Raw genomic sequence first — 15000 nt, forward strand, 5'->3', positions numbered from 1 at the left:
GAATTATTATCAAGTGTTTACTATTTTTAACGCACTCAAGGGTTTTCCAATACCTTCAACATATCAACCTTTCTATTTAATTAAATATCAACCAACTCTTGACAGCTAATTGAGTATACAATAATCTTTTTATTGGCATAAGTTTCTCTTTATAGTTTATAAATGAAAAAGCCATTTTAACGTTACTGTTCTTCAAATATCTTACATCAGTTGTTCATTACTTCTCTTACAGTTCATTTATTTCTTTACTTTCTTTCTTCATTGGGTTTATTTTTCCCTGTTGAAGCCTTTGGGCTTATGGCATCCTGCTTTCACAACTAGGGTTATAGCTTAGCTAATAATAATAATAATAATAATAATAATAATAATAATAATAATCGCACACTTTGAAATGTGAGATAGCGAACACAAACAAGGGTAACCCTGAACAATGGAAAAATGTCATTAGTATCAAAGCAAAAAATTCTACCTCTAATTCAATATCATCAGGCTAATTCTACGTACAAATATGAAGGGAGGCATTGATGCAACTATCTACAGTATCTATTGACTAAAATCATTACATCTAATGAAGTGACTTAAATGTTATTAAGGGCATTATTTGGTGTGACGTCCAATACTTTACATTAGAATGACATCTCTCTCTCTCTCTCTCTCTCTCTCTCTCTCTCTCTCTCTCTCCTATTTGGTCGTCGTTAGTTCTATATATTGTAAAGAAATATGCAATATTTCTTTGCAAAATTATTACTAGAGACAATTCTTAATGACATTCTCTACGAGATGTTTCTCTTATCTTATCTTTCTTAACCTATTATTATTACAAGTTATGTTCCAAACACCACTCTATGGTTTAGGACTGACACTGGCTTTCGGCAAGTTTCCTAAGCCTAAGTTAGGATTGGTAGATAACTCCATGAAGAATCAAATGGAAAGTCGAAGCTATTCATAAAACACAAGGAAGCTTGATGGATTGTTAGAGAATATGGATAAACATTTCTATAAAAGAACAGTATTTTCTTGATTTCCTAAAGTATGACGTAATCACACTCTCATTAAATTTCTATCGTTTTCAGGCTCCCGTGTCTTATCAACTTTCCCAAGTTTATGCGTCTGAAAAGTTAATTTTTATTCACTTATTATATACCTTACTACCATTTTCCTTTCATATAAGCTTCACTTAGTCATGTATCTGATGTGATTCTTGGTGCAGGCTTTTCAAAATCTTCTCTAGTGTTTAAAACTAATTTGGATAAGATTCTACTTCCATTACTGCGTACGAACACCGACGGAAAAAAAAAATGTGCACCAGTCCTATATAACGCAAGAATCAAATAACTGAGGATTAAGGTTTCACGAGGATCGGCAGTAACAGGTTCCCATCATCTTCAAGTTCCCATCTTCTTCAGGTTCCCATCATCTTTTTGTTCCCATCGTATTCATGTTCCCATCATCTTCAGGGTCCAATCGTCTTCGGGTTCCCATCATTTTCAGGGTCCCTCGTCTTCAAGTTCCCATCATTTTCAGGGTCACTCGTCTTCAGGTTCCCATCACCTTCTGGTTCCCATCGTCTCCGGGTTCCCATCATCTTCAGGGTCCCTTGTCTTCAGGTTCCCATGATTCTGAGGTTCCCTTCAACTTCAGGTTGCCATCGTCTTCAGGGTCCCATTGGCTTCAGGATTCCATCGTCTTCAGATTCCCATCATCTTCAGGTTCCTAAGATCACTAAGTTCCCATCGTCTTCAGGTTTCCATCGTCTTCCAATTTCTATCATCTTCAGGTTACCATCGTCTCCAGGTTCCCATCGTCTCCGGGTTCCCATCATCTTCAGGGTCCCTCATCTTCAGGTTCCCATGATTCTGAGGTTCCCTTCAACTTCAGGTTACCATCGCCTTCAGGATCCCATTGGCTTCAGGATTCCATCGTCTTCAGATTCCCATCATCTTCAGGTTCCTAAGAGCACTAAGTTCCCATCGTCTTCGGGTTTCCATCGTCTTCCAATTTTTATCATCCTCAGGTTACCATCGTCTCCAGGTTCCCATCGTCTCCATTTTCCAATCATCTTCAGGTTACCATCGTCTCCAGGTTCCCATCGTCTCCATTTTCCAATCATCTTCAGGTTACCATCGTCTCCAGGTTCCCATCGTCTCCATTTTCCAATCATCTTCAGGTTACCATCGTCTCTTGGTTCCCATCATCTTCAGGGTTCCATTGTCTTCAGATTCCTATCATCATCAAGTTCCCATTATCTTTAAGTTCCCATCGTCTTCAGGTCCCGATCATCTTCAGGTTCCAATCGTCTTCAGGTTTCCATCGTCTTCCAGTTCCCATCATCTTCTGGTTCCCATCTTGCCCGGTGAAATTGCCGCGAAAATCCTTCCATTTGTGTTAGTCTTCTCTCTTCCAAAGCTGTACAGTACTCTCAGACACAGCTCGCCATTAATCGAATTCCCTACAGCTGTAACTTAATCTAAGAAATCCTTGCAGAAGTTGATGACCCGCCTGTAGAAGGAGGCCTGGTGCAAACCGGAGTCCCTGGCGACGTCGGGCTTGTCCGCCATGAATTCCATATCCTCTTCCCGGACGGAGTAACGACGCCTGTCGGGCAACACGCCGTGTTTACCCGTGAGCCAGTAGGTGTCCATAACACCACGGCCCTGCAGGAGTAAATGATAGAGGCCTTCAGGAACAGGAGTTTCTTGGTGGGATTTTAAAACGATGTTTAATGTAATTGGGTTCCCGCATTTGTACAAAAGTTTAAAACTTGGATTTGATAATCAACTTGGGGTCACTCTTAACTAACAGGCTACAGGTAAGTTGACTTAAGTTTTCCTGACCTTTATTAGAAATACAGTGTTTGCGGTGTGTTGGTTCAGTGTGTGTGTGTGTGTGTGTGTGTGTGTGTGTGTGTGTAATAGATGTACTAACCTACATTCCTTGTTATTGTGTGTGTGTGTGTGGTGATGGTGTATGTGTGTCTAATGGATGCACTAACCAATATACCTTGTTATTGAGTGTGTGTGTGTGTGTGTAATCGGATGCACTCATCTATACAGCCTGTTATTGTGTGTGTGTGTGTGTGTGTGTGTGTGTGTGTGTGTGCGCGTGTGGGGGGTGAGATGATGAAAGAGTAATGGCAAATGATCTAAAATGTTATTCCCAAGGCAAACTTTGAGGCTTCTCCCATCACAAAAACACAATACTAAGATCACATAAAAAGAATCTCTATTTTAGCTATCAAATAAAATGCTTATGTTGCCGTTCTCTTATATGAATTACTATCTTCAAAATTCATGTAAATAAATATAATGAAGGTACTACAATTAACTAGGCTTTAAGTTAAATCAGTCTTTCGTTGGGGCGAAAAGGAGAAATGTATTAATCAATATATATTAATAATACTATATGCACAAGGCGCTATTTTAAATAGCTAAGATAGGAGTAGAAGGAAAAATATAACCTTCTATTTAACTGGAATTTTTCTTAAATATTTCTACAAGTCCAAGTTATGGCTAGTTTTCTGGCGTTTTAATAAATTAATGAAAAACAGACCGTTCAAAAAATGTCTTGGTAAAAATAAAAAACACCACCTATCTCTTTCTCTTTATTAAAAAAAAAAGGAGAAGAAAAAAAAGTTGATTATTGAGATAAGCTTGGCACGTACGTCAAGTCGTTCATTTTTTCCCTGATGATTTAACCCACAAATCAAAAAATTATATATGAGTACTATGTCACAAGTGATAAAAAATCTAAATCTAAGCAAATTGAAAACCATAGAAAAACCTGTATCGCTCAACTTTACACTATATAACCAATCGATTATCTTGAGGCATAACATCATTTACAAGCACTTGAATTCATATAAATATTTACACAAAATTAAATCAACATAACAGAGGAGACTAGAGGACTTTTGTTATATAGCCTCGATGAAAACTACTTGTCAAGAGAACTTTCTTACTGCGTAAATGAAATTATTTCAATAAGATTTTTTTTTTTTTGTAAGCTGAATTTCATAGAAATTAATAAAGACACTGTCCGGAGAGTAATCAAACAGATAATTATAAGGAGAGATGGCTTCAGTGATCGGCAGGGCTACGAACAATAACTCTCCAGACAGTAAAGATGTGACAGGGTGCACTTCCCCAGAGTGTGGTGAGCCAGGAACTCCTGTGTCCAGCTGTACCATACAGGGTCCCACAGAATATGATTCCCAAAATTAAAGGAAAAAAGTAAAAAAGGATAAAAACTAAACGAGACATAACGAAGTTTCTACACCACCGCCCACATTCAACCACAATGCCCACACAAACGTTAAAATAAGAACTCGCAAAATATACATTAAAGAGCATATAAGAAAAATGTACCATACAGGCTCCCACAGAATAGGATCCTTTAAAGTAAAGAAAAAAGGAGTAAAACCGGTCGAAAATTAAACGTGACGTAACGAAGTTTCTAATCTTTCCCCCACATTCAACCACATTAACCACATAAAGGTTAAAATAAGAACTCGCAAAATACACATAATGGTTAAAATAAGAACTCACGAAATATACATAAACGTTGAAAGAAGAAATCGCAAAATACATAAATCGGTTAAAATAAAAACTCGCGAAAGACACATACAGGGTATAATAAGAACTTGCAAAATACACATAACAGTTGAAATAAGAACTCGTGAAATACACATAAAGGTTAAAATAAGAACTCACGAAATATACATAAACGTTGAAAGAAGAAATCGCAAAATACATATAACGGTTAAAATAAAAACTCGCGAAAGACACATACAGGGTATAATAAGAACTTGCAAAATACACATAACAGTTGAAATAAGAACTCGCGAAATACACATAAAGGTTAAAATAAGAACTCGCAAAATACACATGACGGTTGAAATAAGAACTCGAAAAATACACATAATGGTTAAAATAAGAAGTCGCAAAATACACATAAAGGTTAAAATAAGAACTCGCAAAATACACATAAAGGTTAAAATAAGAACTCGCAAAATACACATGACGGTTGAAATAAGAACTCGAAAAATACACATAATGGTTAAAATAAGAAGTCGCAAAATACACATAAAGGTTAAAATAAGAACTCGCAAAATACACATAGTGGTTAAAATAAGAACTCTCAAAATACACATAACGGTTGAAATAAGAACTCGCAAAATACACATAGTGGTTAGAATAAGAACTCTCAAAATACACATAAAGGTTAAAATAAGAACTCCCGAAATACACATAAAGGTTAAAATAAGAACTCGAAAAATACACATAATGGTTAAAATAAGAACTCGCAAAATACACATAATGGTTAAAATAAGAACTCGCAAAATACACATACAGGGTATAATAAGAACTCTCCAAATACACATAACAGTTGAAATAAGAACTCGCAAAATACACATAGAGGTTAAAATAAGAACTCGCAAAATACACATGACGGTTAAAATAAGAACTCGTAAAATACACATACTGGTTAAAATAAGAACTCGCAAAATAAACATAGTGGTTAAAATAAGAACTCTCAAAATACACATAACGGTTGAAATAAGAACTCGCAAAATACACATAGTGGTTAGAATAAGAACTCTCAAAATACACATAGTGGTTAAAATAAGAACTCTCAAAATACACATAATGGTTAAAATGAGAACTAGCAAGATACACATATAGGTTAAAATAAGAACTCACAAAATACACTTACAGGTTAAAATAAGAACTCGCAAATTATACACCAAGTAACAAAATGGGAAACCTCTCTGACCTTAATCTCGAGTTCTCCTCTGAGTTTCACGATAAATCCGCCGACTCTGTCGAGGCAGTCCTTGGTGTCTTGCGAGATGTGGATCTTGAAAGCTGTAAAAGAAACAAGATGAAAGTGTTCTTTAGGGTTTAGACTCGAACATGTGCAAAGCTGCTGCTTTTTACCTTAGATTACCTTAAAACTTTTTCCAATTTCTTTAAATTTTAAGCTAAGTAAATCCGAAGTTACCTTAGAATTACCTTGAAACCATGAAAATTACCTCAAACTAAGGTAATTACCTTTAAAGATTAAACCATGGACTGTTCTTAGACATTTAGAACTAATTATTAATTCGGGTTTAACTTATTTCTTGGAAGGATTGCGTCAAAGGGATTTTTTCCCACTGTTAATGAAGTTCTTATCCTTATTGCATAGTTCATCTCCCGCCCTGATGATGACATTTGTATTTATATTTGTAATGGCTGAATTGCACAATGTGGCCCAGCGATGGGGCCTGGGAGGCCATTTAGCGCACAGGTACACATGGAAATCTCAACTGTTGTATTATAAGATTATTATAAAATTAATATCAGAACAGGTTGGACAGCAGAGGTGGGAGAAAGAAAAAGGGAACGGAGGTATATCAGGAAGCTAAAATGTGCTTGCATTTGGGGTCGAATGGACACTGCAGAGATGACATTACCATAATACGTAAACATCATTAGGGAGAATTAATCTCATTCTTACGATTCTGAGAAACGATTTGAGACGCGAAGTTTCTTTGCATATCATTTGCAGAATTCTGTTTGGAAATCAACTATTCCTAATGTTGGGATTTAATTGAATAACCCCATGTCTCTCGAAGATTTTGACGATATATTCATCTCTTACTGACATGTTTTATACAAGTAGTTACTAATACATTTCTGTTTCTGAGTCACAATACCAGCAAAATTAATGATGATTATAATAATGTATTAGAAAATAAGAACGATAAAACTATTTTTAAAGTTATTACCATAAAAATGACAATGATTGGAAGTGGACTGTAATCTTTACACACACACACACACACACACACACACACACACACACACACACACACACACACATATATATATATATATATGTATATATATATATATATATATATATATATATGTATATATATATATATATATATATATATATATATATATATATATATATATATATATATATATATATATATACGCACAAGGTTTATATAAATGAGATCCAATTTCAAAAGGACGCAGCTTAATTACCAGTTTAAAAATGGCTTATCTGGTTTTACATGTATTGATTCAACTATTCAGATGCTGCAGCCAGATGAACCTTACACGAGCTGGAGAAGTTTTAAGTAACAAAAGATTGTTTATCAGTGAACTGTCGTGATAGATTATGGGGGACGCATTTCTCTCTTCGGTGCCAATTTCTTGAAGATCACGATGGGGGAAAGAAATGTTCTCCTTTACCATAAGAAAAAAAAATACCATAAAGATATTGTTTATATTTGACAAAATCTTTGATCTTAGAATTATAACCTCCACCTAGGTTATCAATGACATTAGTTTATTTATTTACCTGTGTGTTTGTCTGTGAGCAGGATTACGTCAAAACTAATGGTCGGATTTTCAACAAATTTTAACAATGGAAAGGTATTAGGCCTAAGTTCGGGAAGAACCTAATAAATTCTGTAGGTGCATCCGGATCAAGATCGTGATTCTGGTAATTATTGTTGTTGTTGTTGTTGTTGTTGTTGATGATGTTGTTATTATCATAGAGTAGATTCATTCACGGTCAATATATGGAAAAGGGGAAGCTTGGTCCATAGACATGAGTAAAATGTTGACAATCTTCATTGGCGGAGGTCTGAAATCTCTGATTGCTCTTCCTACTTGTTATACAATGTAATGCGAAATCTATTATCGAATAGGTGTTGAACCTGACCTTAGCACAGTGGCTCCTAACCTTTGTCATTTGTGGAACCCCTAGGATAATTTATCTCATCCCAAGGAACCCCAATATATATATATATATATATATATATATATATATATATATATATATATATATATGTGTGTATATATATATATATATATATATATATATATATATATATATATATATATATATATGTATATATATATATATATATATATATATATATATATATATATATATACATATATATATATATATATATATATATATATATATATATATATATATATTCGTTCTAATCCTACGATTTCTCAAGGTACGTCTAACGAAGTAAAAAATATATCAATGAATGGGTTGTGAATGGCTAGCTTAGCTCCAACATAAAAAATAAATAATTCGTTACATCGTCATAATATGTTTGAGAGAGGGTTCACGTGGCCTAGGTTCGTGCTCTTTAAGGGGAGGATAAATAGATCTTTGAGCAATGTTTCTTTAGTTATGGTAAGCAGCTCTTCTAGGAGAATAACACTTCAAAATAAAACAATTTTTCTCTAGTCTTGGGAGTGCCATAGCCTCTATACCTTGGTCTTCCACTGTCTTGGATTAGAGTTCTCTTGCTTGAGGGTACACTCAGCCACACTATTCTATCTTATTTCTCTTCCTCTTGTTTTGCTAAAGTTTTTATAGTCTATATAGGAGATAATTATTTAAATGTTGTTGCTCATCTTAAAATATTTTATCTTTCTTTGTTGCCTTTCCTCACCGAGTTATTTTCCATGTAGGAGGCCCTAGGCTTATAGCATCCTGCTTTTCAAACTAGGATTGCAGCTTAGCTAATAATAATAATAATAATAATAATAATAATGATAATAATAATAATAATAAATTAACATCAACAAGTAAGGATTATGCTCAATGGTCTAAAGTGATCCTATCATTTTCGTGTAAAGGAAAATTTGAAAACCTAATAATACCAAAGCTACTAATATTAATATACCAACAATACAGATAGCAATAATAATCATAATTATTTTTGGCGTTTCTAATAATTTTACGATTTTCTGTCTGACATTAGTGTAAGCATAACAAAAATTATATATCTTTATCTATTATTTGCAAATACGCAATTGACTATCAAAGGCAGTTCAAGATGGTTATTAATTTATTAATAATTATAAACCCAAAGTGCCGTGAATTGGAAAGGAGGAGGGGGTGGGAAGGGTTGAATCTGCGTGAGCATAATTATCTAAATATGTAGATGATATTTTTGACTGTTAGGGAATTAAAGCTATAAATATAGAGGGGTAAATTGGTCTGTTGTTTATTTTTTCGAGGGTGAACATATTGATATGAGGATGTAATTTCGTTGTCATGCAGCAACCGGTCCCGCAAATATCAGTCGGTACTGAAAGAATGAATTTTGGGCAATAAAGCCAGGGAACTGGGACCATGCTGGGGCAAAATAATAAGAAATGTGGCGAGTAAGCACCGTAGGGTTGATGTGCTATTAATTTCCATATTATTCCCGTCAAGGAGGTTATGTTTGTACCTACGTTTATTCATTTGTTTACTTATCTATTTATCTATGTAAGTGTCTATCAGCATGATTACGTCAAAACTTCTTAGTGGACTTTCACAAAACTTTAACAACAAAAGTGTATCATGCTCCGGAAGAACACATTCAATTTTGAAGGTGACCCGGAATAAAATCGCGATTTATTCATCTACTTTTATCGTCAAGGGCCAAAGGTTACGGCCATAATCTGATTTTCAAGCATAGTTAAAATCAATTTCCTTAATGATTAGTATATATTTGAAAAATAAAAAAATAACAAACGATGCAAATAGACAATCCCCAACGATGATGTGCAACCGATCCTCCAAACAGTGATTGATGGAGATAAAGAAAAATGCTTCAAACAATCTATTTGTCTACTATTCACAGTAATCTTGAAAGGGTGCTAAATTTAGGGCTTTAAATCTAACCCCGATTCCCTAAAAGTATCATAATTATGTTAGAAATAACATAAGCATAAGCATAAAAAGTAATTTCAAGAACTGAACAATAGATTGAAAATAATTATTTATATATATATATATATATATATATATATATAAATATATTATATATATATATATATATACATATATATACATATATATATATACAAATATATATATATATATATATATATATATATATATATATACAAATATATACATGGAGAGAGAGAGAGAGAGAGAGAGAGAGAGAGAGAGAGAGAGAGAGAGAGAGAGAGAGAGAGAGAGAGAGAGAGAGAGATACTAAGGATCCTATAACTCACGAAGTCCAGTAGACTCGATCTTGGCGGCGAGGTTCACAGTATCCCCGAAGAGGCAGTACCTTGGCATCTTGGTGCCAATGACGCCAGCGACGGCCGGTCCCGTGTGGATGCCAATTCTGATCTTGAGCCTCTCCCCGGGCATGTGGGGGATGACGAAACTCTCCATCCCGTGCAGGAGGTCAATGGCCATGGCAGCTATTTCGGACGAGTGGTCTTTACCTGTGGTTTTATCATGGAAGAAGACTTGTAATTAATATCTTTATCTGTTTCCCTATTTCCTTCCCTCACTGAGCTGTTTTCCCCGTTGGAGCACTTCGGCTTATACACCCTGGTTTTCCAAACAGTTTTGTAGCTCAGCTGGTAATAATAATAACAATAACAAGCCCTTGAGTTTATGGCATCCTGCTTTTCCAACCAGAGTTGTAGCAAGTAATAATAATAATAATAATAATAATAATAATAATAATAATAATAATAATAATAATAATAATAATAATAATAATAATAATAATAATAATAATAATAATAATAATAATACTAAAGTACTGTAAATTTTACTAAAGATTTCCTGTCGATTTCAAAGTTATGCTTGCCAGATCAAGATGGGTACAGTAAATTCAGATGCTCTTGGACCTATGATGTCTCTAAGTAATTTATGATAATTAAAATGTAATTAATAATAAATTAAAATGTAATTAACGGTAAATGATTAAAAGGTAAAAAATGGTAAATGATTAAAATGTAACTTATGATAAATTATTAAAATGTCACTAATGATAAATGATTAAAATGTAATTAGTGGTATGTGATAAAAAGTTATTAACTATAAATGATTAAACTGTAATTAATGAAAAATGATTAAAATGTAATTAATGGAAAATGATAAAAAAATAATTAATCATAAATGATTAAAATGTAATTAATGATAAATTATTAAAATGTAATTAATGATGAACGATTCAAATGTAATCAATGATTAAAATGTAATTAGCGGTAAATGATAAAAAATAAATTGATAAATGATTCAAATGTAATTAATGATAAATGATTAAAAATTAATTAATGATGAATGATTCAAATGTAATTAATGATTAAAATGTAATTAGTGGTAAATGATTAAAATGTAATTAGTGGTAAATGATCAAAATGTAATTAATGAGAAATCATTAAAATGTAATTAATGATAAATGTTTAAAATGTAATTAATGATTAAAATGTAATTAATGGTAAATGATAAAAAAGTAATTAATGATATATTATCAAGAAGTATTCAATTATAAAGGATTAAAATGTAATTAAGGATGAAAGATTCAAATGTAATTAGTGATAAATGACAAAAATGTAATTAATGACAAATTATCAAAATTTATTAAGTGATTAGAATGTAACTAAGGACAGATAATTAAAAAGTAATTAATGATAAATTAATAAAATGTCAATAAAGATAAGTTATTCAAATGTAATTGATGATAAATTATTAAAATGTAATTAATGATAAACGAGTAAAATGTACTTAATGATAAATCATTAAAATGTAATTAATAATAAATTACTGAAATGTAATTAATGATAAATCTGGAAATGGTATCAATGATAGAAGTTTAACAAGTAATTAATGATAAATGATTAAAATATAATTAATGATAAATGATAAAATAAAATAAAAAATAAATTATCAAAATGTAATTATTTATAAATCATTGAAATGTAATAAAAGGTAAATTATTAAAATGTAATTGATGAAAAATTATTCAAACGTAAGTAATGATAAATAATCAAAATGTAATTAATAATTCATTATCAAAATGTAACTAATAATTCGTTATCAAAATGTAATTAATGATAAATCATTACAATGTAATGATTAAAATGTCATTAAGTTTAAGTGTTTAATAAAATGTAAATAATGATTATTAAAATGTAATTAATGATAAATGAATAAAACTTAATCAATGGTAAATGATGATTAATAATAAAAATGTAATTAATGATGATTAGAGAGTAATTAATGATAAAAGATTAAACCATAATTATTGATAAATGATTAAAATGTAATCAATGACAAAAGATTGAAATGTAATGAATAATAAATAATAAAAATGTAATTAATGATAAAATATTAAAATGTAATTAATGATAAAATATTAAAATGTAATCAATGATAAATGATTAAAATGGTCACCTTCCTCCCGCATATGAAGCCCGGAGGCCACCATGTAGGCGTCCCCTATCGTCTCGATCTTATATACATCGTAACAGTCGATCCGGGAGTCGAACATCTTGTAGAGCACGTTCATCAGGGAGATTACCTGCAAGGGACAAGGCGTTGGGGAGTTCTTAATGCAAACGCCCAGCTCAAATTAGAATCCTGCAATGTCTGCTTCATTGTGACCTGATATCTACTCGCCAATCTCTGAAGTCTACTCGTTAATCTCAAAAATCTACTCGGTGATCTCTGAGATCTACTCGGTAATCTCTGAGATCTACTCGTTAATCTCTGAAATTTACTTAATCCTGAAATCTACTCGTTAATTTCTGAAGTCTACTCGTTAATCTCTGAAATTTACACGTCAAATGAAATTTACTCGTCAATCTCTGAAATTTATTTACTCGTCAATCTATGAGATCTACTCGTCCGTCTCTGAAATCTACACGCCAATCCCTGAAATCTACTCATCAATCTCTCAAATTTACTCGTTAATCTCTGAAATATACACATTAATCTCTAAAATCGACTTGTTAATCTCTGAAATATATTCTTAACTTCTGAAATCTACTCACCGATCTTTAAAATCTATTCGTAAACCTCTGAAATCAACTCGTCAATATCTGAAACCTATTCGTAAACCTCTAAAATCTACTTGTCAATCCCTGAAATATATTTGTAAACCTCTGAAATCTACTCATTAATCTCTGAAATTTACTTGTTAATCTCTATGATCTACTTGTCAATCTGTGAAATCTACTCGTTAATCTCTGAAATCTACTCGTAAATCTCTGAAATCTATCTGTATATTTGTAAATCTCTGAAATCTGCTTATAAACCTAAGAAATCTCGTCAATCTCTTAAATCTATTCGTAGAACTCTGAAATTAACTTGTCAATCTCTGAAATCTATTTGTAAACCTAAAATATACCCATCAATCTCTGAAATATACTTGTAAACCTGTGAAATCTACTCGTCAATCTCTGAAATCTATTTGTAAACCTATGGAATCTATTCGTCAATCTCTGAAATCTATTCGCAAACCTCTTAAATCTACTCGTCAATCTCTCGAATTTACTTGTCAATCTCTCGAATTTACTTGTCAATCTCTGAAATCTATTTGTAAACCTATGAAATTTACACGTTAATCTCTGAAATCTATTTGTAAACCTATGGAATCTATTCATCAATTTCTGAAATCTCTTCACAAACCTCTTAAATCTACTCATCAATCTCTCGAATTTACTTGTCAATCTCTGAAATCTATTTGTAAACCTATGAAATCTACACGTTAATCTCTAAAATCTATTCGTAAACCTCTGAAATCTACTCATCAATCTTCGAAATCTATTCGTAAACCTCTAGAATCTACTCATCCATCTCTGAAATCTATTCGTAAACCTCGTAAATCTACTAATCAATCTATGAAATCTATTTGTAAACCTCTGAAATCTACCAGTCAGTCTCTGAATCCTATTTGTAAAGCAATGAAATCTACTCGTCAATCTCTGAAATCTATTCGTAAACCCCTGAAATCTACTCGTCAATCTCTGAAATTTACTCGTCAATCTCTGAAATCTATTTGTAAACCTATGAAATCTAGTCGTCAATCTCTCAAATCTATTCGTAAACCTCGGAAATCTACTCGTCAATCTCTGAAATCTATTTGTAAACCTCTGAAACCTACTCGCCAATCTTTGAAATCTATTAGAATCTAATTGTCAATCTGAAATCTACTCGTCAAACTTTGAAATCTTGTTTTTAAACCTATGAAATCCACTCGTCAATCTCTGAAATCTATTCGTAAACCTCTGAAATCTACTCAACAATCTCTAAAATCTATTCGTAAACCTCTGAAATATATTTGTCCATCTCTGAAATCTACTCGCTAATCTCGGAAATTTACTCGCCAGTCTCAGAAATCTATTCATAAATCTCTGAAATCTACTTATCAATTTCTGTAATCGACTCATCAATCTCTGATCAACTTACAAGTTGCTACAACAAAGTGTCGATATAGACAATTTTTTTGGGACGGCTTTGATTTTATTGTTCAATGAAATAAATTCTAGTTTTATGTATTCTCTTGAAAATCATTATTTTAGTGGGGCACAACAGTAAGGTCTATCAATTTGTAATCTGATGCAATTTGTCAATTAAAAAGAGTCTGCATATAGCTATAGCTAAACTGAATAAAACACGACGTCATATTCAAGGCAATCATACTCTTATATTTCTTTCTCCAGTATTCAATATTTTTCCTAATAATTAAAAGTGGTTAAGCCATAAGTAATTGTATTTATAAGGGTTAAATCTTAATTTCCCAAAAAGGACATTAAAACTTTGGTCACATGACTCGGTACAGGGAACAGGAGCTATTCAGTTAGGAGGAGAAACGGAGAAAAACCTGCAATGGTAAAATTTAATAGAGGCTGAAAAGAAAGATGGAGAGAAAGAGGCAGAAGGTTGATAAGGGTGTGTACTGTAGCTTGGGGGGTGAAGAAACAATGCCCGACTTGCCCTGATGAAAGTGCGATCTCTAACAACCCGCCCCCCCCCCACACTCGCAACCTCACTGGACTTGAAATATTTTTGAAAAGGGCCTAATAGAGACGACCTTATCAAAAAACTATGGTATTATCCCCATGTAAATCGGAGATAAGGATTGCTCTCACCTAATAGGCAAGCTAGGCTAAGATAGATGACGAAGGGAGAAGGCAGAAGACTAGGGAAGACTCAGACTTTGGACTCTTA

The 15000-nt window shown here is 32.6% G+C and overlaps 2 protein-coding genes across 4 annotated transcripts in view; one reads left to right on the forward strand and one right to left on the reverse strand.

The window, feature by feature from the left end:
* The window catches only part of LOC137615194 (uncharacterized), a 2999-nt gene extending 537 nt beyond the window's left edge, over positions 1–2462 (forward strand). The window contains exons 1-3 of one of the 2 annotated variants that reach the window (XM_068344842.1): positions 1–1507; positions 1541–2014; positions 2117–2462. The exon at positions 1–1507 is cut by the window's left edge and continues 537 nt beyond it. In XM_068344842.1, the coding sequence (XP_068200943.1) occupies positions 1614–2014; positions 2117–2252 (537 nt within the window). In that variant the 5' untranslated portion in view covers positions 1–1507; positions 1541–1613 and the 3' untranslated portion in view covers positions 2253–2462. Of the gene's footprint in view, positions 2015–2116 lie in introns of both variants that reach the window. The other variant, XM_068344841.1, reaches the window with a different exon arrangement.
* Positions 1–15000, reverse strand: part of LOC137615193 (uncharacterized) — a 190791-nt gene that overhangs the window by 51318 nt on the left and 124473 nt on the right. For both annotated transcript variants that reach the window (XM_068344839.1, XM_068344840.1), the window contains 3 exons: positions 12223–12349; positions 10041–10259; positions 5773–5864 (listed from right to left, as the gene is read on the reverse strand). In XM_068344839.1, coding sequence (XP_068200940.1) covers positions 5773–5864; positions 10041–10259; positions 12223–12349 — 438 coding nt within the window. The remainder of the gene's footprint in view (positions 1–5772; positions 5865–10040; positions 10260–12222; positions 12350–15000) is intronic.

Source organism: Palaemon carinicauda, chromosome 21 (assembly GCF_036898095.1).
Source record: "Palaemon carinicauda isolate YSFRI2023 chromosome 21, ASM3689809v2, whole genome shotgun sequence".
Classification (NCBI taxonomy): Eukaryota; Metazoa; Arthropoda; class Malacostraca; order Decapoda; family Palaemonidae; genus Palaemon; species Palaemon carinicauda.